Below are 22,738 nucleotides of genomic sequence, written 5' to 3'. Positions count from 1 at the left end.
CATGTGAGTGTGTGTGAATGCTAGATGAGATGCTCAGGTATAGAAGAAAACACTGCGATGAATGTGTGTGACCTGTTTAGAGTTAAAAAAAAGAACATGAGGAGAGCTCAGTTAGAGTACAAGAGTGTTGTGTAAGCACCATGTTTAATATAATACCTGACTGATATGAAGGAACTGCAGTCAGCAGATTTCAGATCATTATTTTGCAAAGGATGCAATTAAAAAGTCAACTTTTTAATCCTATGTTTTCATATACTGTTGGGATCAGAGTGGCAACATGCAATTAAGAGTAAAAGAAAGTTGCCACATTTGTAGTTTTGGAGCAGTAAAAATGTAGTCCAAGGTCACTGAGTTATACTTAATTGATTTATTCAGAAATTTACCTCAAACAAACAAACAAACAAAACGAGCTCCAATTTAAATCTGTTCATTACTATACTTTTATTTATTAATTTATTTACTTTTCATTTGTTGTTGTAATACTGTTTATAATAGTAGAGAAAAGAAGTTTTTTCTTGGTTTGCAAGCCGAGCCAAGAAAAAGAGTATGACCTTCTTAAACCATATGTATACTATTTACTGTTCTTTTTTTCTTTGCCCGAGAAAGATAACTGTGATAAAAACACAAAGCAAACACACGACGCTATTAAATATTGAAAGCACACTCTCGTACGTTTAACCTGCCTAATTCTATTTAACCGGCACGCCTTGGAGAAAACCGGCACAGCTGGTGAAGCAGGACCAGCACAGCACTTCATTAACCAGAAACATCAGCAGTGATGAGTAAACTGAGCACTGGCGTCTGATCATCTTGCTGAGAGTCGTTCACTCGGCAGGCAGCTGTGCTTGGGAACACAGCGAGTGTTTTTACTCATAAAAATCAGGGAGAGGACTGAAGCAGCACATTTGATCGGACCTTTCTAGCAATTCAGATGGCCTCAGATGATTACATGGCAAACACGAGGTTTTCACTGCTATTATGGGATTAGGAAGAGAGACTGAGGTGGAACATATGGATAAGCAGGAAACTGTTGGTGGAAACTATTGTTTTATAATAACGCTGCAAAGAGGAGGAGGAGAAGGAAAGAGGAACATAATGAAAAGTTGGTATGGAGGATGTAGGTTAAAAAAAACAACAATGACAACAATAAGGATAGCAGTGATGATGGTGGTGACATGGACCATTTCTGAAGGAAATCACACATTGCTGCCGTCAGGCACTGCAAATAAAAGCAAGTGGCACATATGTGTCAATAGATATGTCACAAGTTTATCACTTATCAGGTAACACAACAAGTCTAAAAATAAACACTAAGAAAAAACTCCCTTAAAAAACGCTGCATCTGTTGTTGCTAAGGTAATAAGGAAAAATATCTACTGCGTGGCTTCCTTTTGTTTTGTTTTGCATTAGCCAAGACGACCAATTATCACATGAAGAGTCTTTCCTTTCACCCCAACAGCTCTCATGCAGTCAGCAATCAAATCCTCCATTCATCCTTGAGTACTTGATCACCTCTAAATGTCACTGTTAAGTTTATTTATTTATCAAGAGACACACAAACACACACACACATAATGTATTATGTACTAGTGTTATGTAATTACGTGTTAGATTAAGTACACAACATGTGATAAATCACATTCACCAGCTTACTCATATACTAATGGTGGCAAGCAATCTAAGGTAGGAGTATAAATGGTAAATGGCCTGCATTTGTATAGCGCTTTACTAGTCCCTATAGACCCCAAAGCTCTTTACACAACCCATCATCCACCCATTAACACACACATTCACACACTGGTGACAGCAAGCTACATTGTAGCCACAGCCACCCTGGGGGGCACTGACAGAGGCAAGGCTGCCGGACACTGTCGCCACCGGGCCCTCTGACCACCACCAGGCAACGGGTGAAGTGTCTTGCCCAAGGACACAACGACCGAGACTGTCCAAGCCGGGGCTCGAACCAGCAACCTTCCGATTACAAGGCGAACTCCCAACTCTTGAGCCACAATCGCCCCATTAATGTACTGTTGTTACTGTTGCTGCTGTTTTTATATGGGACATTTGGCAGAGATTAAATGTCACGTATCACACAAGGCCATAGCCTGTCAGGGGGCACCCAGATTTGAACTGGGGACCTCTTGATCTGCAGTCAAATGCTCTACCATCAAGCTATACGTCCTCGCATGTGCCAGTCTGCAGGAAGGAACAATCTAGAGCAGAGGTGTCAAACTCAAATACACAGTGGGCCAAAATTCAAAACTGGAACAAGGTCGCGGGCTAAAGTTAATATTTATTGAAAAAAAAATCTTCCTCTAGATATAAGAATGAATCTCTTCTTATGGACTCAAACAAGTTTTGCTGAAAAACTGAATATGGAACAAGAAAAGCTTAATACTAAACAATATATATATTAGCTGTATAATACCAGTAGGCCAGCTCTAATAATAATTTGGTATGGCTTCGCGGGCCAAATGTAACTAGGCTGCGGGCCAAATTTGGCCCGCGGGCCAGAGTTTGACACCTATGATCTAGAGTAAATTTCCCCAACATTCAACTATTTAGGCTCATCTTTAAATGCCACTGAGCCAAATATGAGTTTTGTTGGTTTTGGTTTTGTCAGTGTTACCCGAACAGGGAAACACGTGTTGTTTCTTGGCTGTACAAAGACCAAAAGATTCACAAAGTCTCATTAACACAATATTCTCTCAGTAAAAGAGATGCTCAGATTAGCAACAATGTTATCTATGTGGGGTTGTTGTCTGAAAAGCAGTGTGTACGCTCTGTCAGCTCTTCCTGTACAAAGCGAAGGCGGTCCTCAGCATTTCATACTCATGGACCTGGCGACGGCTGTGCTCTACAGCTGCTTCACACTCGCTGCCTCATTGTGCCGTTTGCATATTTAGCTGCTCTGTTCCACTTCCCCTGCTGTTGATGTTGGGAAAACACACACAACAATACAGCTGTGAGGCAGCTGCCCGCCCTCTCTTTTCCTCTCCTCTCAGCATCCCCCTGCCTTTTCCTTCTTCCCTTGCTTTGACTCAGCGGTCGCTCATTCACTTTCGATCTCATTAAAGCTTGGTTTGAGAAAAAAAAATTGTAAATTGATTCACAGAGCTGTGACAATGTCAATGGGTACGCTTTTTTTTCCCCAGAGCACACTTAGTATTTGATTAACACCAATTCTAATACAAAGTAGGGACCCAAAATAAAATATTTTCCTTTTCTTCTTCATGAAAACCTTGAAAAAAATACCAGATGTGACTCATACTTACCGCACAAGAGAGGGTGAGGTAGATGTAACACTAGCTAGCTTAGTTCTCTGGGAAGTTTAGTGTTAGCAATGCTAACACTTCCGACTTACAATCACTCACTGCTAATTGCTCACACAATGATAATGACTTGCTATATTATTGGAAAGATAATGGAATTAAAAATGCTTCACAAGGAACAAATACCACTTTTATGTTTTATGGCTAGCTTCAAAAGCTAGCCATTCGCTGAAGTCCACTTTGTGACATTTCCAGTTTTCTTCCATTTTCATCCTATAACGCAGTCCTCTGGCTAATGAAACACCATCTGAATGCATCAGTTCATCATAACAATAATTATAACATTTTATTTACTAGAATGGAAATACATCAGAATATTTCACTGTGCAGGATGAGTTTATGGAGTTAAAAATAGAGCAGATATTAGAGCAGATGAAAATAAAGTATAAGTCTTCAGTGATCCTTAAATGCCTACTTCAGAGTTTATCTTTGCCCATTTTTCTTCATTGTGACCCCACTTGGCTTTAAACAAAGGAGAGATTTTTAACGATAACTCATGTATCCCAACAAAACTTCTCAACTTTTGATCCTATAGGATATAACAGGAAAATAACATTCAATAGCCCTAAATGAGACAGCCCACCAAGATAGCAGCAGGACAAGCTTCCAATGTTGTGTGTTAAATCTTTGACACGAGCTTGAACTTTGGTAGGAGCGCAGCATTTGGTTTCTTCATTCTACAACTGGCTGTGGTGAAAGAGGAAGTCAGCAAGAGGAGAGAGGGGATGAAATTTCCCCTTTTAATTAGATAAGGATATTAGACAGGAAGTTAATTAACGCTCTTACACAGACTCACATGTGCAGCAAGGTTTAAAAAAAGAAAGAGAGTGTGAGAGTGAAAGCAAAAGAATGGTACGATAACCTTCATGTGGTACAAGCCAGATATGCTGTTTGAATTAAACCAACTTCAGCTTCAGAAATTTGAGGCTTAAACCTTCTTTTGATTACTTGTTTGTTGCCGCTGGTCAAAGGAAATGAATTAGTCTTTTTTGTCCGTATTCAGTTTTTGAGGGGTTTTCTTTAGTCTGATCTTATTTTTGCAACCACGCGAATGTGGATCCTCCAGTAAACATATTTATTTCCAATTCATAATGAACACACAAAATGCTAAAATGTCAAAAAGCTGCAGTACCTTGAATGTCCACTTGAGACTTCTTTCGGAGATTTTGAGGTGACTGTCGTAATTTGGCACTATATTAAAAAAAACTGAATAAATAGAATTGAATTGAGTATATTTTCAGTGCAGCTCTGTTGCTTTTGTTTCACAGTCTTATCAAAATGACTTTGCAGGTGAGTTTGTGCCTCCCCTGGCTTTGACATGCCACAAACAACAGAGGCTGTATTCGCACATCTGTGTCCCCCAGTGTCACGGACAGCTGTGCAAGCTGTTCTGCTCTGTCTGGTTCTGCAGTAGTTCACCTGCTCAAACACATGTGCGTGTGTGTGGTTTCTATCCTTCCTGTCTGACATACCAGGAATTTTATGCTGAACCTTCAGAACTGACAGCAAGCAGCGCTGTAAACGTGATACGCTTTCAAGTTGATACATGCACACAAACTGTATATGCACCATGCTTTCATTATTACATTTGAGAGGTCACACTTCATCCTGTCATTGACAGCAGAGTGATCCCAAGGTCTGCCAATTTGCTAGTGTGTAAGTATACGTGCATGTGTGTGCATGCGGTCTAAGAATAGCTAAAGAGGGATGCCTGCTTCCTCTGTCTTCCCTCAGCAGTGAGGAAGAATCTAACGTGACTCCCGGCTTCCATAGTGGTCCATCAAGCCATGACCCCAAAATGAGCTTCCTGGAAAACATTCACTGTCTACAGCGAGAGTGCATTTATCTTCAAGTCACCAAGCTTCTCAGTTCAAAGCAAAAATAGTTTTTTCTCCCCAATAGAGCAGGATGACTTTCTAAAGGCCAGTAAAATAAAGCCCTTTGATGCTCTTTTTTAAAAAGAAAAAGAGAAACATGCCATAATAGTCCATCTTTAAAGCCTTGTAGGTAAAGTTCTGTACCAGAGGATAATGTAAATCTTACTAGTACTTTTAGATATTCAAAGTGCTGACGGCTTATCTCAGCAGGATGAAAAATAATTTGCCTGCAGTCCTTTTGAAAACATGTGAAACAAACGTGATAAGAATCAGCTTGTCGTGATGCTGCGGCAGTGTGTGAGGACAAACCAAGGTATTTTGCATATTTTGCACATTCTGACATTCTCGGTAGAGCAAGAAATCGGAATTTGTCGTTTTTTTAATGTGTCTGACAGACAGTCCATCTCTATCTTGGTAACAGGTGGAGTTCACCTTGTCTAAACAACTGAAGCAGCGCAGCCAGTGAAGTGCTTTCAAAATGCAATCAAAGGATTGTCTGGACTTTCTGCTTCTGTTTGGTTTGTGCTGTTTGCTAACCCCCACCCCCAGTCGTTCAATCTAAACTATAATCCAACCAGCAAATGCTTAGACTTTTTAGTGAAACTGTTTGTTTGAGCTCTGACTCTTAACTTTATAAAGCGGGCTGAATTTGCTGAACACATCTCTTTTCTCATTCTCATATTCTAAAAGTGCCGCAGTGGATTATCACTGAGATGAAAGGAAAAATTCCCCAGCTGAACCACACAGCTGCATTTTAATATATGGCGTAAAGACTTTGTCACCAAATATGACAGTTTGACATTATGAACACAGACTGAGACTGAGATTTATTCAGATGGAAATAATATTCGATCTATTATAGTACAGACTTTCCCTTTAAGAGCACCCACAGGCTCTTGGGTTTCCTTGCGACTAATAAGAAGGTGGCAAAAAGAGAAAACCGAACCCACGGAGAAAATTTTACGACTTTTACGTCAATTGCAACTTGGCAACATAAAGATACAGACTTCCGCAGGAAAACCTTCAAAATAAAATTTTCCCACGCCGTATATATTAATAAATGAAACGCTGTGTCTTAGAATTTAGTGGAAATTCGTGATTTGAGTGGATTTCCACGTAGAATATCGCTATATCATGATAAATACGAGGCTGAATGACTATCAAAACACGAATAGTTTCTTTTTTAAATTTCAAATAAGATGCTTTCCGGTACGAGTTCATTCCATCAGTCGAGCTTGATTATTAAACTTCAAGCTGTTTCGATTCGGAAAAGCGACTCGCCGCTCGAGTCGCAATCAGAGAGGAGAGAGGCACGACGGGAGAGAACAACCTGATCCAGCGGATGAACGAGCGTGCGAGCGCCCGGAGGAGGAACAGACACGCAGCCAAGCACGAGACATAAAAGAGCCGCTATTAACGAGAAACGCGCTCGGGTTTTGCAGTGAGATAAACGCGCTGGGATAAGAATATTCTGACTTTTATTTCACAGCAGAGTCCAGAGAATTACGCGCGACGCGCAAGTCCAAGGTGAACCAACTTTTACGCATGGACCTTTGGAGATGTGGGGCTCAAAATGTTACCATGAAGTTGCATCATTGTTACATTTAACTGCAGTTTTGGAGCGAGAACTTGCGATTTAATCAGTTTTACTGGATTTTTTTTTCTTATCCAGAAAGTGGACGAATCGAACACCTTGGCACACGCGCACGAATCTTTTTATTTGCATATTTGGAGGACGTTATTTGGACTGTCTTTTGCATTACATGCTGATATAACAGAAACTGTGTAGCTGCATTTTTTGTTGTTTCCCAACACCCGGCGTTACGCACTTAGCGCACTGTAAGGTACCCTTGACGTCTCCCGAGTTTTCTAAAAAAGCGGTATGGACAGAGTCAGACGTCTAGCCTGCGCGTGAGTCACCGTGAGCAAACATTTGGACAAGCGTCGCTTGTAGGCAGTGACACATTTTGGGATATTTAACAGTGCGTGCTTTGCACCAGAGGTCAGCACACAACACCGGGAGGACGCTCGGTGCAGCCGGGGGATTGGACACCGAAGTGCTAAATGCCCAGCCGGTCGCTTGCGGCTCCTCTGGCTGGGCGGAAACATGAGGTCCTGGGTCCTGGTGCTGCTGCTGGCTGCGCTTTTGGCGGCCCGTCTCCGGCTCGGCAGCGCTGAGGTAAGACTGTGGGACTTGCTGGTAAATATTTACGAGAGGACACAGGTTAAGAATCAATATAGTCGCACTGTTGATTTAAGGATGATGGAGGTAGTAAGACCGAGGTGATCTGTCTTGAAAAGCAACCACAACAAAATTAATTTTGATTTAAGATTGGTATTTTATATTTGTAGCAAAACTTTTGTCCGCTTTTTTTTTAATTTAAAGGCTTAAACATTATGTCTGCGTGGGAAAAATGGTTGGCTTTAGGGTCACCCGTGAGACATCCAGGACACACTGAGAAGCCTGCAAAAGGTCATGAGTTTGAAACCATTAGCACGTAGATGTTTTGGATGGGACTGGCAGGGATATCTTTCTTATTCTGATCGTTACTAACCTGAGAATACAGTTTTCCAAAGGTAGGATTTAATATCAGTGAAATAACAGTCAACACGGTTGTGAGTTCATGTTCAGACTCTGATATGTCACATAGTGAGCCAACGTGAATTCTTGACTTGTGAGTAAGTGTTTGACATATATTACTCCCTGAGGTGATTCTGCGAACGGTTGGTGGATGTTTCCTGTTACACATTATGGGCCAAGTAAAAGAGAAAATGTAAAGTTTGTGTGTTTATATGGGTGAACCTGTGCACGAGTCTGTTCAATAATCTCTGTGTGCCTCTGCAGCTTGTGCATTATCTGCTTCTCTCTCTGTCACGTTTTGAGAAGGTCATATTCCCGATGTATTGAGCGTAACAGTGCCACAGAGAGAGCGGGGAAGCCAGGTTGAGGGTGGGCCTTGGCTAGTGGCCCAGCATCAGGAGTTATACCAGTCTAAAGAGCTGGAGCCAAAATCCATCCATCAACATAGCTGTTGTTTTTGTTGTCATGACAAATACACCAAGGACCTCTGTCGCCACACCTTTAAAATCATCTTTCTATGGAATTGATTCTTTAAGGATTCCCATTTTTCCAGCTGCTATGTATATCTCTGCGAACAGAAATGCATAGTTGGCCAAATAAAGACTGTACATGTATAATTACAGTAAAAAAAAACCCCAAACATAATGTGTAAATACCTTATACATATGTAGTAGTTGTTTGGACTTGGTGTGGACCACTTTAGCACATAATCATGATCACAAGAATATTTAACCAGCTGGGACTTCCCCTTACGAGATGGTGCACAAGTGTTTCGCAGTGTCAAAAAATAATTCACATCTAAATCACAAAAAAATGTTGGCACCTTCTAAACACCCCCGTGAGTGTTATTTGAGTAAGGTCAAGCTACATTTTTAGCTCTGCTTAAACTCAACGATTAAGTTGATACAAGAAATATAGTGTCACAGTTAACATGCCAAAAGATCTAGCCCAGTGTTGCATGAATGTCACACTTAGTCGTGTTAACACTTCTATTCAGGATAGCCTCCTACATGGTTAGCTCTGTCCAAGGCAACTCAGTACATGCATATATGCAGTATATACATTGTTTGCGTTGTAACACCGTCGAGGTGAATGAAAGTGTGACTAGACCTTAGTTGACCTGAAATTTTGTGTGATCTCCTTTTTACCAATCTTAGGTTCTCTTCCTCAAAACCACATCATCCTGTAAGGGTTGGAACTAACAAATGGAGTCTTCCTTTATACACTTAGAACATTTACTCTGAATAAACGAAGGCTTCAGTGTTGCACAGTTCACCTTTGACAGTGTGCTACTGCTTCAGAGGTTCAGTAACTTCACTGTGTTGAACCCAAGTATGGTGTGAGTTAGATTTGTGGCCCCTAGATTGTAGGCCAGCACACTTGGGTTAATTAGCATTATGAATTTACTTGTTAAGTCAGTGTATCTCTCAGTGTTTGGCCCACTCGTTGCAAAATGAAGTCTTTGGCTGTCTTAGTTTGGTCACATCTATTGGTGGAAAACACTTCAATCACACGGAGGTAATCCAGCTACATCGTGACATTGCAGGTTGATGTTATCAGTTAAACCCCAAATCTTTATTTTAATTTATGTGGCAAGAACTGTTTTTTCTGCCTGCTGTTAAAGGGTAATGCAGTCAAACTGTCACTTCTTTTGCATCATCATGCATCAAACAGGTACAAGTGTGAATGCACACACAGAGTTGTAACATTTCATTTTTAAAAAATCCATTTAAATGGAACTGGAGTCAAATACACAAAAGCCCCCACGCATCAGGTCAGACCTTAATTCTTTCATCTTCTGCTGTTCAAATCACAGATGCTGATTGGTGGCTGCTGAACAGGTTGTTGTCTGACTATTGTCTCTGCGGGCGAGCGGGGATGATTTGCTGCTGCTGCCTGTCGGCTTGATCCATTTTACATAAGAACAACAACTAATCTGCCAGGGATTTCATGGACTTTGTGTCCCGTGTAGCGGTGTGTGTATTTCTGTGGTGTGTGTGCACATCTGGATACGTGACCGGGCGTAGCTGTGTATGTGTTAGCGGACATATGTGCTTGTGTTTTTTTGTATTTGTGTGTACTGCAGAGGGGTTATGCCTCTGAGTGAGTGCATGTGTGTCAAATAGAAAAAGTGCAGTGGCACATAAGAGTATTTGTTTGTAAGCCTGTGCAGTTCCTTTTTAGAGAAAAGTCAGTCTTATGTAATGCAGAATGAAAATGAAAAACAATGGAAATATTGTAGACTGTATATAAAAGATGGCAGTAGCCACTGCGATACCGCCGTTGTTTTGTGGGCTACCATTGGAGGGTCCAGCTCTAATATAGTTTAGTTTACTTTTGCAGTATTTTTTAATTTGGTGATGCTTTCTTAAGTTACAGTGTTTTGACCTCTCAGGGCCACCGTAATAATAATAATATATTGATCCCTGTGGGGAAATGCCTCTCTGCATTTCACACAGTGAAGCAATGGGCAGCCACCAATCTAGCACCCAGGGAGCAATGTGCAGGGACAGTACCTTACTCAGGGATAACTCAGGGTAGCCGTGCAGTGGATTTGAATCCCTGACCTTCTGATCATGAGGCCACTGCTCTACCTACTGAGCAATCCCATAAAGATAATAAAGAAGTTAATAAAATAGCAGTCAGGCTTTTACTTTGAAACAGGTTACTAGCCCCTTACATAGTGAAGACTTATCCTGAGTGGTTGAAGTCTATTATTATTTTTATTATTTTTTATCATTAATTCAACTCTATTTGGAGTGAAATGTTTGAAATTGCTTGGGCAAAACTGTCAGGCCAAAATCCAAACAAGACTGCTGAGACAAAGAGAAGCAGCAGCTCACAAGTGAGGAGCTGAGAGGAAAGACGATCTCTCAATTTTGTTTGACAAGTGACTAAATGGCTAATTAAGTTATTATTTCCACCTTTTGGTTACTGTGCAAATAATGTGTGTGTAGAACTCCCTTGAGTTTTCAGTGCGGTTTGATTAATTTATTACGCAACGTGCAAACACAAGATTCACTTAAAAGCCGCCAAATTATAGAAGTGGCACTTGCTGTAATGATCAGACTTGTGTAGCTGCAGCCACTTTGTTCACATCTCCTCCTCCTTCTTATTCTTCCCATCTCAGCTCATCTCTTCTCCCGCCCGTCCGCTCCCCCTTGTCCTCATGTTGGCTCCCCATCCATCATCCGTACCCTCATCTCTGCAGTCATGGTTGGATTGTGTGTGTGTGGGTGTGTGTGTGTGTGTGTTGGGTGGCGGTCATGATCTTTGTATTCAGCTTGTTTGTATATTTGTGCATAAGTGAGAGAGTTCCCACTGTTGTCTTCAAGTCTATCAGTTTATTTAGTAGTAAGTTGGCAGTCTGCCTCATCTTTGATAAAAGGAGGCATGTGTTGTGATACCACGGTGTGATTATGAGTCAGTAGTGACAGATATAGATTTGCTGTTATTTTGTGTTTATTTTTTTCCAGGGTCTGTGCTTCTGATTCCGTGTGTGTGTGTGTGTGTGTGTGTGTGTGTGTGTGTGTGTGTGTGTGTGTGTGTGTGAGAGAGAGAGCAGTCAGCTGGCCCCATAATTACATTCCATTACACTTCGCCTTTCTCCTCAAACATTCCATGCAAGCTCTTTGCCTTCCAGGCTTCCTCACAGGCCCCATGCAGTGTGTTATCACGAATGTGTGTATGACCTCCTCGCAGACCGTGACATCCTATATACGCTTATTTTAACCCATAAGCTCAGCCACACACACTCAGCAGAAAATAGATTTGTATAAGCCAGGATATTTAATTTATTGTGCTGAGCGATTTGAGCGATTTTCTGCTCAAACCACTGTTTTTAACTTGTCCTCTCATTCGTGTTCCTTATTTTTATAACCAGGGGGTTGTTGCATGTCCAAGTGAGAAACTATTCCCTGTCTCACTGCTCAGCTCTCTAATTTCTCTGTGAGTGTTTGTGCCTGCATGTGTTTGTGTGCATTTGCAATTAGCACTAGGGCTGTAATGAGAGCTTCTTGCATAGTGGAAACAGCCTGTGTGAGTGCAAGTTTGTGGCAGTGCTCGCTGGACAAATTTGGCAGACAGTTAAGTGGTTAAGCATCTGTACATAAACGGGAAAAGAGGGGGCGAGGTTGTGTGTGTAAGAGACTGTGAGTATGTGTATGTGTGTTTGCTTAACTAGGTCAGCCAGTGGCTCGTGAAAGTCATCCAGGTGTCCTGAGCCATCAACGCCCACAAAGCAGACAGAAGGAGACAAAAGAACAGAAAGCTAGTCGGGGAAATGAACGTATAGGAGGCTATGAAATGATGATAAAAGAAATCATTCTGGATCAGACAGCGGATAGACTTTAAACAGGTGATCATCCTAAGGAAAACATTGATTTTAATTTTAATTCAGTTGTATTTATATAATGCCAAATCACAACATTAGTCACCTCAGGGAGCTTTATATTGTAAAGACCCTACAATAATACAGACAAAGCCCCCTTTTATGAAGCACTTGGTGACAGTGGGAAGGAAAAACTCCTTTTTAACAGGAAGAAGCATGTTGCAGATCCCAGCTCAGAGAGGGGAAGGGGTGAGGAGAAGGAGATGTTACACTGACTAATTTATTTATTCTTAGAGTGTATACAGTCATATCTGTCAGCTCATCTGAGAGACAGTGTTGGTATATTCATGACAAACGGGGAGTCTGTTTGGCAACAAAGAAGCAAACAAATAAAAACCACAGTGATCACTGAGCCTACTGTCATCAGGTAGTTTGAGAGGGAGCTAGGCCACTACACTGCCTCTTAGCTTTGTTTTGAAGCTTTAGAAAATCTTGTCCACTGATGGTAGGCTTGGATTTGGCTAATTGCAGGTTCAGCAGTCCAGCACGGCCTTACCTGGGAGGGTAGGGTTTCAATTGCTTGTTAAGTCTGTACTGACTTATATTTAGCCTGCATGAAGCACATGTAAAACATGTAACGGCTAAGAAGGTGGAAGATGGAGATGGAAGGTTCTTTATTGTGATGGTAGATATGGACTGATTCTTGTGTGGTGCTCTTCTACTCTTTTATACAACGTCTCTCATAAACACACACAATCATATAAGGATTGCTTGTCTGTGTCCAAGTGCTTTCTATCAAACGTTCACACTCCGGTGAACAACTCAGGATTCAGTATCTTGCGTAAGGATACTTTAGCACGTTGACTGGAGGAGCCAGTCGAGCCACCAACCTTCTAATTAACAGATGAGCTGCTCTGCCTCTTCTAGATGTCTGCAGCATTAACATAGCTTTTCCAGACTTACAGCTTGCAAATCAAATATAATCAGAGTGAAGATCTGAATCTTTGCACTTGTGTGTGTGGAAAAACCTAACACGGGTGCTCCTAACAACATTAATGATGCTTCTGCTCAATTTAGGTGCAGAATTGTAACTGAAAACGGCTGCTTTGAAATATAGAAAGGAATAAAGCAGAGAGGGTGCACACTGATGATGCCCCTCGAGTGCACCTCATCAGAAAGATCGGTTTACTGTTAAAATCACAAGAAACATCTCAAGTTTGGCGACCTTTGCATTTGCGAATAAGCTTCACAAAACCATAGGAGACACGTTGAGCAATTGGACAGTAAATCTGTAAAGACACAAGTCTGGTTTTACATAAAACTCATCTGACTAGCTGTGTCAGGAGAGATCCTGATCGTGATGACTGCTGCAGTTGAAGTGTTCACGGGAGATAAAACGGATAATATAAACACGTTTACGGCCACACATTTTTTCATCATCATTAAAGAGACCGTATCTACTTCGCTGCTTTCATTTTCCCGTCTCTCTCTGAGAGTTATCCACATGATCGTAACACTGCCTGATTTGTTTTGGCATTTTTCTGGCATGTGACACTATGAAGTGTTATTCCAACTGCTTGGAGATAGCGCGAACTTAGAGCCAACCACAGCAAAATGTGCCAATGACTTTTGAGTCATCCGCCTTTGATCTCGATAAAGAAACCACAAGGGTCTGCCCTTAAAAACAGCGACGCTGAATCCATAATGAAATCGTGCAGTACTTTTCATTAAAACTTCATTCATTAATACATGACTTCTCTCTCTCTCTCTATTTTTTTTATTTTTTTCGAGTAATAATGAGATTTCTTGCATAACTTAAAGGACATTTTTCATTCCTTTTTGTGTTGTTTTACAACACAAACTTCATGGTTTAGGCTGGTGGACTGCAACTGAACTAAAAGAACAAAAATGGTCAGGATTGATTCAGAGAAAAGGGGAAAAAGTCCTTGTGGGTAAACGGCCAAGGAGGGAGCAACAAACACCAATCACAACCATCATTTCCTTTGATGGAGGAAGCGAAAGTGGAGCAAATTTCAACTGGAGATCAAGGACTGAGATATTGTACGCCAGCCCTCGTGTCTCTCTCAATCCGCCAGCGCACAATTCTGTCTAGTTGTGTAACTGTTGTGATACATTTGCAACTGTCTTCTGCTGTTTCATGCACGTCGATCCTCTTCCTCATTTCGCATTGTGAAAAATAATCACCCAAATTAATCGAAGATCCGAACTCTTTAAAACACAGCGAGCCCGTGTATTCATGGTGTATATGTGTGGTGCTGTTTTCCCATGAATGCATTCTTTCCTCTACAAAGAGGACACTCCCTGCCTCCTGTGTAAAATAATAACTGTGCCACAGTTCAGGGTCAGGCTCTTGGACTTGAAACCCAGACTAGACCTGCATTTCCTTCCCAAACAAGACATGCAGCTAATTGCAATTCAAGATTGACCTTAGCCCTCAAACAGCCAATATAGTTCTTGTGCTGGTGTTGGAGTCGTGCAGGTTTTGTGACAAGGCATTTGACACCAGCTTTGTTTCACTAGCAAAATATCCACGCTGCTAATTGAGAAGGAAAAAAAGGGCAGTTTAGGTTTGACTTGCAGAGCTATCTCCTGATAGGCAAACATGCAAAGTGAGAAAAAACTGCCTTAAAGCAGATATCATAGTTTGTTTACAGATCCTGGGGAGTACTTCTTTATATAACTTTATATGAACATATGAAGCACCATTTCCCTTACTTAAACATGCCTCAACCTTTAGCAAAGTATGTGACAAGAAGGACGATGTATTTGGTGTGGAAGTCCTGATTTGGGACACACATCAGTTAAGTTTCCCATGATGCACTGAGTGTTTCTTCTTGACTCACCTCTTTTCATTCTCCGTGAGTTTATACACTACTCTGCATTTAGTCATTAGTTTTTTATCATTCATTTCTGGCTCTCTTCCACATGGTTCTGCCAGAGGTTTCTTCCTGTTAAAAGAGATTTTTTCCTTCCCACTGTCACAAGGTGCCTGCTCACTCTGGGGTTATCTGTTGTTGGGGTTTCGTCTCTGTTTTGGGTATTGAATTGAACAGGATGCAATGTCACTTTGATTAGCGGCTTGGTAATCTTGCGTATCAAAGTCACTTTGAGAAAGATGCTGAAATTCAAAAACCTCCATGTATCCATGTGTGTTCTATTTGCCGTAGGGCTTACCTCACAATAGAAGTTGTTTCCAAGCAAATTATTATGATTTACTACAAATGCTTGTGTTTGTCTCAACAGGGCGATCCACTCCCTTCATCTCTGGTCGACCTGGTGAGGAACTCTCCCATCTCCTCTGTGGAAGACCTGAAGCTACTTCTGCAGGAGGAGACCGATGCAATAGGTACTAATGACCACAACGCACACATGCACACACGCACACACGCACATATACAGAAAGTAATAAGACTGACGTGGAGGAGGTAAGCATTTGGGTGTACCCACAGAACAGTTTGATGACAAGAGGAAAGATGGGAGGAGAGAGTAGCAGTGACCTTGTGTGTTTGACAAACTGAAAAGGAGAGAGAGAGAGAGAGAGAGAGAGAGAGAGAGAGAGAGAGAAAGAAAAGCCTTCAACACAAGGTCACTACATTGTTCTCCTGCTCTGGATTCCTCTCTTGGTTTTGAGTTATGGATGTTTGTATAACAGGCACAGACCTCCCCCCGCTATGCCTGCACCCTCAAACAGAGTCCAAACTAAGTTGTCCACAAATGCGCACCAGCGGGTGATTAAAAAATTAATTATAGTCTTACCCTTTAGAGGACTCAAGTCACAGATACAATATTAATAGACAGACTTTTGATCATAATGCATAAATAAAACAGTGACATAACGTCAACCACAGAGAGGCACCAGCAATGGGAAGGATGCTCAGAAACAGGACACGAGGAAGTGACTCAAAGTTTGTTTTTATGGCAGATCAAACTATTTTTTCCCTTTTTTGGCTGAAGCCAGTTATTTTTTGAGTTTTAGTTTTATCAAGATTCTGAGATGACAAAGTACGAATGACTCATTTTACTGCCTTTTTTTCTTCTTTTTTTAAGCAATGCCAATGTTCAAATTTAATTGTTCAGCATCTTAAATTCTATCATGACTCAGTGGATGTTTGCTTTGTTCCAAACTTGAATCACTGAATTTTTCTCTGGTACTACTGAATGGTTAACGTTTGGGCTTTTCCCTGCACAAATAGGTTACAAAAGTTGTTTGACATCTTCAAAATGAGTGACGTAAGCCTGAGCTGTACTTTGTATTTAGTGCAAATTATCCATTAAACTTTTATTGTGTATTGATAAATACAATACACAATAATAAACAATAATGCTGTGTTTAAAATCAATGAGGCAAAGAGTTGAACAGTTGAAGAGTTGACTGCTTTATGATGTGAAACTGGTGTAAACACCATCATGTGAAATGCTATTGTTACCATTCTTTTTGTTAGCTAAAATGCTAGCAAAGCTAGTACTGTTACTGTTAGCATTTAGGCACATGTTCATTAGCATTATGCTATGCTCAGAAATATATTTTTCTCAGTTTTGCATTTTCCATTTTCTCTGCAGAGGAGTTTCTTGTTATCGCTGTGTAAATATATGTACTCACTTTAATAAAAACATGAAAGTCTTGGCCCTCAGAAAGAGATTTAACATGAAATAAAATGCTATCAGAATTAGCAGAATGAGCTACACAGCCTGCTGATTAGCCGGCTAGCAAAAATTAAATGAGTCAGATATTAATATATGAATGAGGACGACAAGATTCAGCTCTCCAATCCAATTAGAAACAGACAAATATTCAGATAAAATGAGAAATTAGCCTCTGAGAACCTAACGATCTGCTCTCTGTCTGAACCAGGCAATTAATTTGTGCTGCCAAATAGCACTTCATACATTAATGTACTGCACGTAGACACACGGAGTAGCCACATGCAATCTATACCCAGGGATATAATTAGGGCTTAGAGGGTAGAGTGTGAAATGACGACATATGTGAGAGTGCAAACATACGCTCACAGTTCCATGCATGAGCTATATTTAACTGCTCATATCTCGCCTCAACAGTATTCTTGACAGCAGCGAGACAAATTGTAGCAGAAAATAGCCTAATTGTTTTAGTGGAGGAAAAAAATGGCTTCCTTTGTGTAGTGAACAATGAGTTTAGCTAAAAACTGCCCTAACGGACTTGCATGTTACAGGGTTTCTGTTGCCTGTGAAAGTGCTTGCTTAATTTTACCCAAGACTGCTATTAAGTTCACTGCTAACTTTCATCCTTTGATCCCCTCTCCTTTCTTCTTTTGCAGAAGAGGAAGAGGACGTGCATGATATTATCCCAAAAGGCACCCATGGTCGCTACATTAGAAGTCTTGGTAAGTTTCTGCATCTACCTTTTATCCCTCAAAATCATTTATTTATTTATTTATTTTTTTTTAACCTCGTATGCTAGTTCTACTATAACTCACAAATTCATCCATGCCTTTGCCTCTCTTCTCTCCTAACAGTGGAGGCGCAGCCAGCCCAGCAGGCGGCCTGTAAAGTGCGAACAGAGGTGATGGAAGTAACGAGGTCTATGCTAGATCGCCGCAATGCCAACTTCTTATTGTGGCCGCCATGTGTGGAGGTGCAGCGGTGTTCAGGTTGCTGCAACAGTCCACGGATGGAGTGTGTCCCTATAGTCACCTCCACCAGATACCTACAGGTATGCAGATCATGCAGCTCCCATTAATGACTTCAGGGAGTAACTGAGAGTCACAAGTGGTTAATATTGTCTAATATATGGTTTTGGATGCACATTTACAGAATTATATAACATATTAGCCAGTTTAAAGGAGTACAAAGGCTAAAAGCTAGCCTAAGGTCTGAGTTGTGATTTTTATTTGATTGCCTGAAGTGACTTAGACTGACATTGTTAATTTATTTGCAACCTGAGTCTATGCATGACGCTTAAAGAACAGGTAAATCAACATTTTTTTCTTTTTAAAAAGAGAAAACAAGTCTTGACTAGGATCCATCAAATAGCCTGGAAATGCTAACGTGTCTGAAAGTGTCAACAGCAATTAGAGCTCTTTGCTACTCATTCAAAAACTTCCTCATTAAAAATACAGAGATAATTTCACAGTTTAGTTCTGTATTTCTGATTTTTTTAAAATCACAATCAGTTGTGCTAATTTTGTGATCTTTTTCCACCTTTTTTATGCCAGGTGATAAAGATTCAGTACATTAACAAGAAGCCCCATTATGAAAAACCCATCATCCCAGTGGAAGATCACGTCAGCTGCAGGTGCCAGAGCCTGTCCTCCTTTTCCTCCTCATCTGTTCCCTCTAACCCCATTCCTCCTCCACCTCCCCCACAACAGCCGCCACTGTCCTCCCACGTTCCCCGGCTCGTTCAGCCCCCTTCACCCAAGACTCAGACCTCCAAGGCTGACCTCCATCGCCACGATGACCTAAAGTACAACCAGCAGCATTACGGTCCTGAAGAGCGTGAGCCGGCGGTGAGGCAGTGGCAGCATGGCAGTTACACCCAGCTTGTACACTGGACCCAGCCCAGGGTGCATCAGATACCCCAGCCTGGGTTGCCCAGGCCGGTCAGCAGCTGGCCATCTGAAGCGAGGGCGGAGCACAGTGTCATGGGAAGTACACAGCAAGTGGGGCACGGTAGTGGGTTTGAAGGGAGCAGGGAGGAAAGTGGTGTGCATACATCACACAGTGGGGGCCAAGTGCATCATCCCGATCACGCAAAGAGGCAGCAACAGTTATTAGAGCATCAGCAAAGGCATCAGCATCATCAGCATCATCATCATCATCATCATCATCAGTCACTTTATCCACAGCAGTACAACCACGGAGCAACGGAGGACCGAGAGCTGAGAACGCAGTATCGCCTCGACACTCCCCAGTCAGACAGTGCCTCACCCCCTGCCAGCCAAACCGAGCCACCCAAATTTGAAGAAACCTCCACCCTTCCATTAACAACCATTCAGAAAGACTTTGTGACCAGCCAAAAAAGTATAGAGGTCACAAATCACAAACAGGCTGAGACTGAAACAGCCAGTCAAAAAGAAGGGAACGAGAGGGAGGAAAGTGGCTCAGCTAACAGCGGGGACTCGGCCACCACAGAGCTGGCCAATCAGGGGAAGAAAAAAGACTCTAATGTGACCGGTGAGGACGGTCGCTTAACAGAGGCAGAAAGGAGGCAGAAACTTCTGGAGCTGGTACAGAGAGAACCGAGTGAGCAGACTCATCTACATCCGCTTCATCCTCACCAGAGACCAAAGCCAACTACATTTAAAACAGGTACTGTTCAAATATGTGTGTGTGTGTGTCTGTGTGTGTGTGTGTGTGTCTGTGTGTGTGTGTCTGTGTGTGTGTGTCTGTGTGTGTGTGTGTGTGTCTGTGTGTGTGTGTCTGTGTGTGTGTGTCTGTGTGTGTGTGTCTGTGTGTGTCTGTGTGTGTGTGTGTGTGTGTGTGTGTGTGTGTGTGTATAAACAGCATTTTTGAAAACTGAATTAAAAAACCAAATTGTTTTTTTTAATACATTTTTAAGTGGAAGGTGTGAAAAGCAAACTCACTGCTGGACAGATTTTTGGATACACACCACCACCCTGGATGTGTGGATTGTACTCAGTGTTAACAATCATTTTAGTTTTTACTGGAAAGACATATCTTGGTGGCCAGTGCTCTGTTTTTTCATATTTCGCACTTTTAAGGAACGTGGTCAGGATCCACATTAAAATCTAGCCGGCTCTTTCTTTACTCGTGTTCCACTGCTCCAGCAAGTTGCATGCAATTTGACAGTCAAGCAAACAAATGCCACCTGTCACACAACTCCACTGTAAGTTTTACCTCGTGCGCGTTCCCAGGCAGGAAGCAGCTCAGAGTACATGTATGACTGAACAACATGGCCACATGTGTCCTGCCATTCTTCCTCAATCCCCTGAGAGCTCTGCAGTCAGAAGGCTGAACTTCTGACTGTGGGAAAACCTGCAGGCAGCCACAGGCTTTGTTACACAGGCTTCAAAGTTATCTGGTGCCCTGCAGGGTACAATTGGAGCCACTGCACAATTTCTATACCATGTGTTAATTCTTTGCTTCACTTACTTGTGCAAGAAAAGGTTCTGTGTTCAAACTTGGCCAAACAACTGCAGAAAAAAGTTGACTCATTCTGTTTCTACTGCCTGTTTTATCTCTTCCAGCTTCCTCTACGGCGGCTCCCATTTCGCCTTCAGCCCGTAAAGCTCCGTTTCGTCCCGCTTCACCACGCCGCAGGAGGAAGAACCGCAAACGCATCAGCAAAGCAGCCATTAGAGCTATGATCATGTAAACCTGCGAGGTAAGATCAAGGAGACAGACAGGGTTAAGGGTTAAGAGAGAGGTGAATATAAAGCTTTGTAGAAGGGACAATATTGTTTAACGTGAGGGTGGTAATCTGTGCACTGGTACTTGGAAGTCTTAAATGGAAGCTGAATGGATGCTGGGATCGCTGATAAAATAATTGAGCCATTGTCTGTGAAGGTTCTCAGTCATCCAGGTCATCGTAGTCTAAGGAGCTTGGAAAGAAAAGCGTCTGGACTTCTTTAAATGGCTTGAAGACATTTCACCTCTCATCCGAGAAGCTTCTTCGGTTCTAGGGTCAAATGGTGGAGAGACCCAGATTTAACCCCTGTGGGAGTATCCCCCCTTAGCTCATGTGATTAGGTAGAGGATCATTAGGGGGTCCTATTCCCCCTCCTGGGGGAATACTCCCACAGGGGTTAAATCTGGGTCTCTCCACCATTTGACCCTAGAACTGAAGAAGCTTCTCGGATGAAACGTGAAACGTCTTCAAGACTAATTGAGCCATTATTTTAATTACTAGTGTTAATATTTTGTTCGATAAAACGCTAAATGTAAAAATTCTGAAATCCATCTGCCACTGCTGGGTTCTGTCAGTAATTAGTAATACAGGAATTTGTCCATATTTAGTCTTCAGAGTTTTGTGGCAGCCAGCATTTAAATTCAAGATTCAAGATTCAAGTATTACATTTCGCTGCGTGTTATACTTGTATAACTATGCATGTGACGAATAAAGAATCTTGAATCAGCAGCAGGCTTCAAAAGCTAATACGCAGAAACAACAAAACATAAATTTGGTAAAAGTAAGGGCAAACCTATTATGTAGGGATATGCAGCATACCCTGTAACCCAAGGGTTATTAGGTAAATATTATATCAGTGTAGACAAAAAGCTGACAGTGAACGTATGTGACTTATCCGACTTTTCTTTTGCCTTTCTAACAGGAAGATTTCAGCCAGAAACATTGCTCCAAAGGAATGTGGAAACACCAGAAGAATGGGTTTCTTAAACGTTGGACAGTCCGGACTGTGTGGACAGAGCTGAGGGTGCAAACAGTGCTGCTGTTTTCAATGGACGGCTTCACACGGAGTCACCTGCTCCAGAGATGCCGCGGCCCATCCAGCGTTAAGGATTTTATAAAAGTGCAATCATATGAACTCTGTGGACCAGAGGGTGTTTGACACACTGGATTTTATTTGGTTGAACCACAAGTCCAGCTGATCTGGACTGATGAGTGGAAGTGTGTGAGGTGCTGAAACAGAGTCGACTCTTTTTGCAGTTTGCAGCCATTGATTGGCGACTGTAACACCTTTCACTTCAACTTTGTGGTTCATCAGATGGAGAACCCGACTTGGACTTGGAAGTTAAGTGTTTGGGTCTCGATTTGAGACTGGAGACGTGGAGAACTGGATTTTTACACTGGGGTGATAACTGGAAACTGCAGAGTGCAGCTCAGGCCTCAATGCCAAACCTTACTCTTATCCTAAAATGTCTAAAGTTATCTAACACTGGAGTAGCCGTACACTGACCATACAACACTGACTTTAGAGAAGTGCTCTACCGTGTACTGTAGCTAAATATACTGGAAAATATCGATAACCTGCTCATTTTGTACTACTGCCAGATCAAAATGGAATGGAATAACAGCTAAATGCCTGCTTAGATAACCTGCTATGAATATCCACATTAAAGCAAGTCTTAAAGACCTGGCCTGTTAGAGATCGCTGTGAGCCAGTTATAGCCAACACTGTATTGTATAAATGCTTTTAGAAAATGATCTCCACGGGGAAAAAAAGAAAAACTTTATTTCTTAACTTATTTAAAAAAAGGGGGGATGTGAAATCCTCTGGTTCTCAAGTGTAATTATTGTTGTTTCAGATTATAATTATTGGTTGTACAACTGTTACTGTAATGAATGTTATTTTTAATATAAAATAAAAATATTGAATGAATATTTTGTTTTCACTTGACTGTTCATGCATGCATGAGTCTCTAAATGGAGGTGAACGCATGCCTAATACAAGTGCACGTTCACGTGCATGTTCAGCTGTGTGCATGCGCCAATAAATCAGACCGAACCGATAATCCTCACCCTATGACTGCACGTCCTGCAGCTCTGTCATGCAAAGCAAGGTAGGGGTCAGCAGAAATGTCTGGTTGCTATAGCAACTCATGGACGGCCATGTCAACAGAGGAGTATCGTATGGTGAAAGAGAGACGAGGGAGGGAGGGTGTCAGTGCAGGAATGGCCAGAAGATGAACGACAAGG

General features: G+C 41.7%; 1 protein-coding gene across 1 annotated transcript; it reads left to right on the top strand.

The window, feature by feature from the left end:
• Window positions 1-6,491: 6,491 nt before the first annotated feature.
• Window positions 6,492-22,353, top strand: pdgfba (platelet-derived growth factor beta polypeptide a). Its single transcript, XM_080880551.1, has 7 exons — window positions 6,492-7,388; window positions 15,385-15,487; window positions 17,439-17,504; window positions 17,637-17,833; window positions 18,336-19,431; window positions 20,331-20,467; window positions 21,414-22,353. Exons 1-6 carry the CDS (start codon window positions 7,317-7,319, stop codon window positions 20,456-20,458), a joined length of 1,662 nt encoding a protein of 553 aa, XP_080736677.1. The 5' UTR covers window positions 6,492-7,316; the 3' UTR covers window positions 20,459-20,467; window positions 21,414-22,353.
• The last annotated feature ends 385 nt before the right edge of the window (window positions 22,354-22,738 follow it).

This window comes from Rhamphochromis sp. 'chilingali' (genome assembly GCF_963969265.1).
Source record: "Rhamphochromis sp. 'chilingali' genome assembly, chromosome: 4".
NCBI classification, from domain to species: Eukaryota; Metazoa; Chordata; class Actinopteri; order Cichliformes; family Cichlidae; genus Rhamphochromis; species Rhamphochromis sp. 'chilingali'.
This window is presented reverse-complemented; position numbering and strand designations above follow the sequence as displayed.

What these genes read in the sequence shown, in the direction of transcription:
- pdgfba (XM_080880551.1), top strand. Translation starts at nt 7,317, where the DNA reads ATGAGGTCCTGGGTCCTGGTGCTGCTGCTGGCTGCGCTTTTGGCGGCC. An exon ending in TCCGGCTCGGCAGCGCTGAG is followed by an intron (nt 7,389 to 15,384) that starts GTAAGACTGTGG and finishes TTGTCTCAACAG; the next exon opens with GGCGATCCACTCCCTTCATC. An exon ending in TCGCTACATTAGAAGTCTTG is followed by an intron (nt 17,505 to 17,636) that starts GTAAGTTTCTGC and finishes CTCTCCTAACAG; the next exon opens with TGGAGGCGCAGCCAGCCCAG.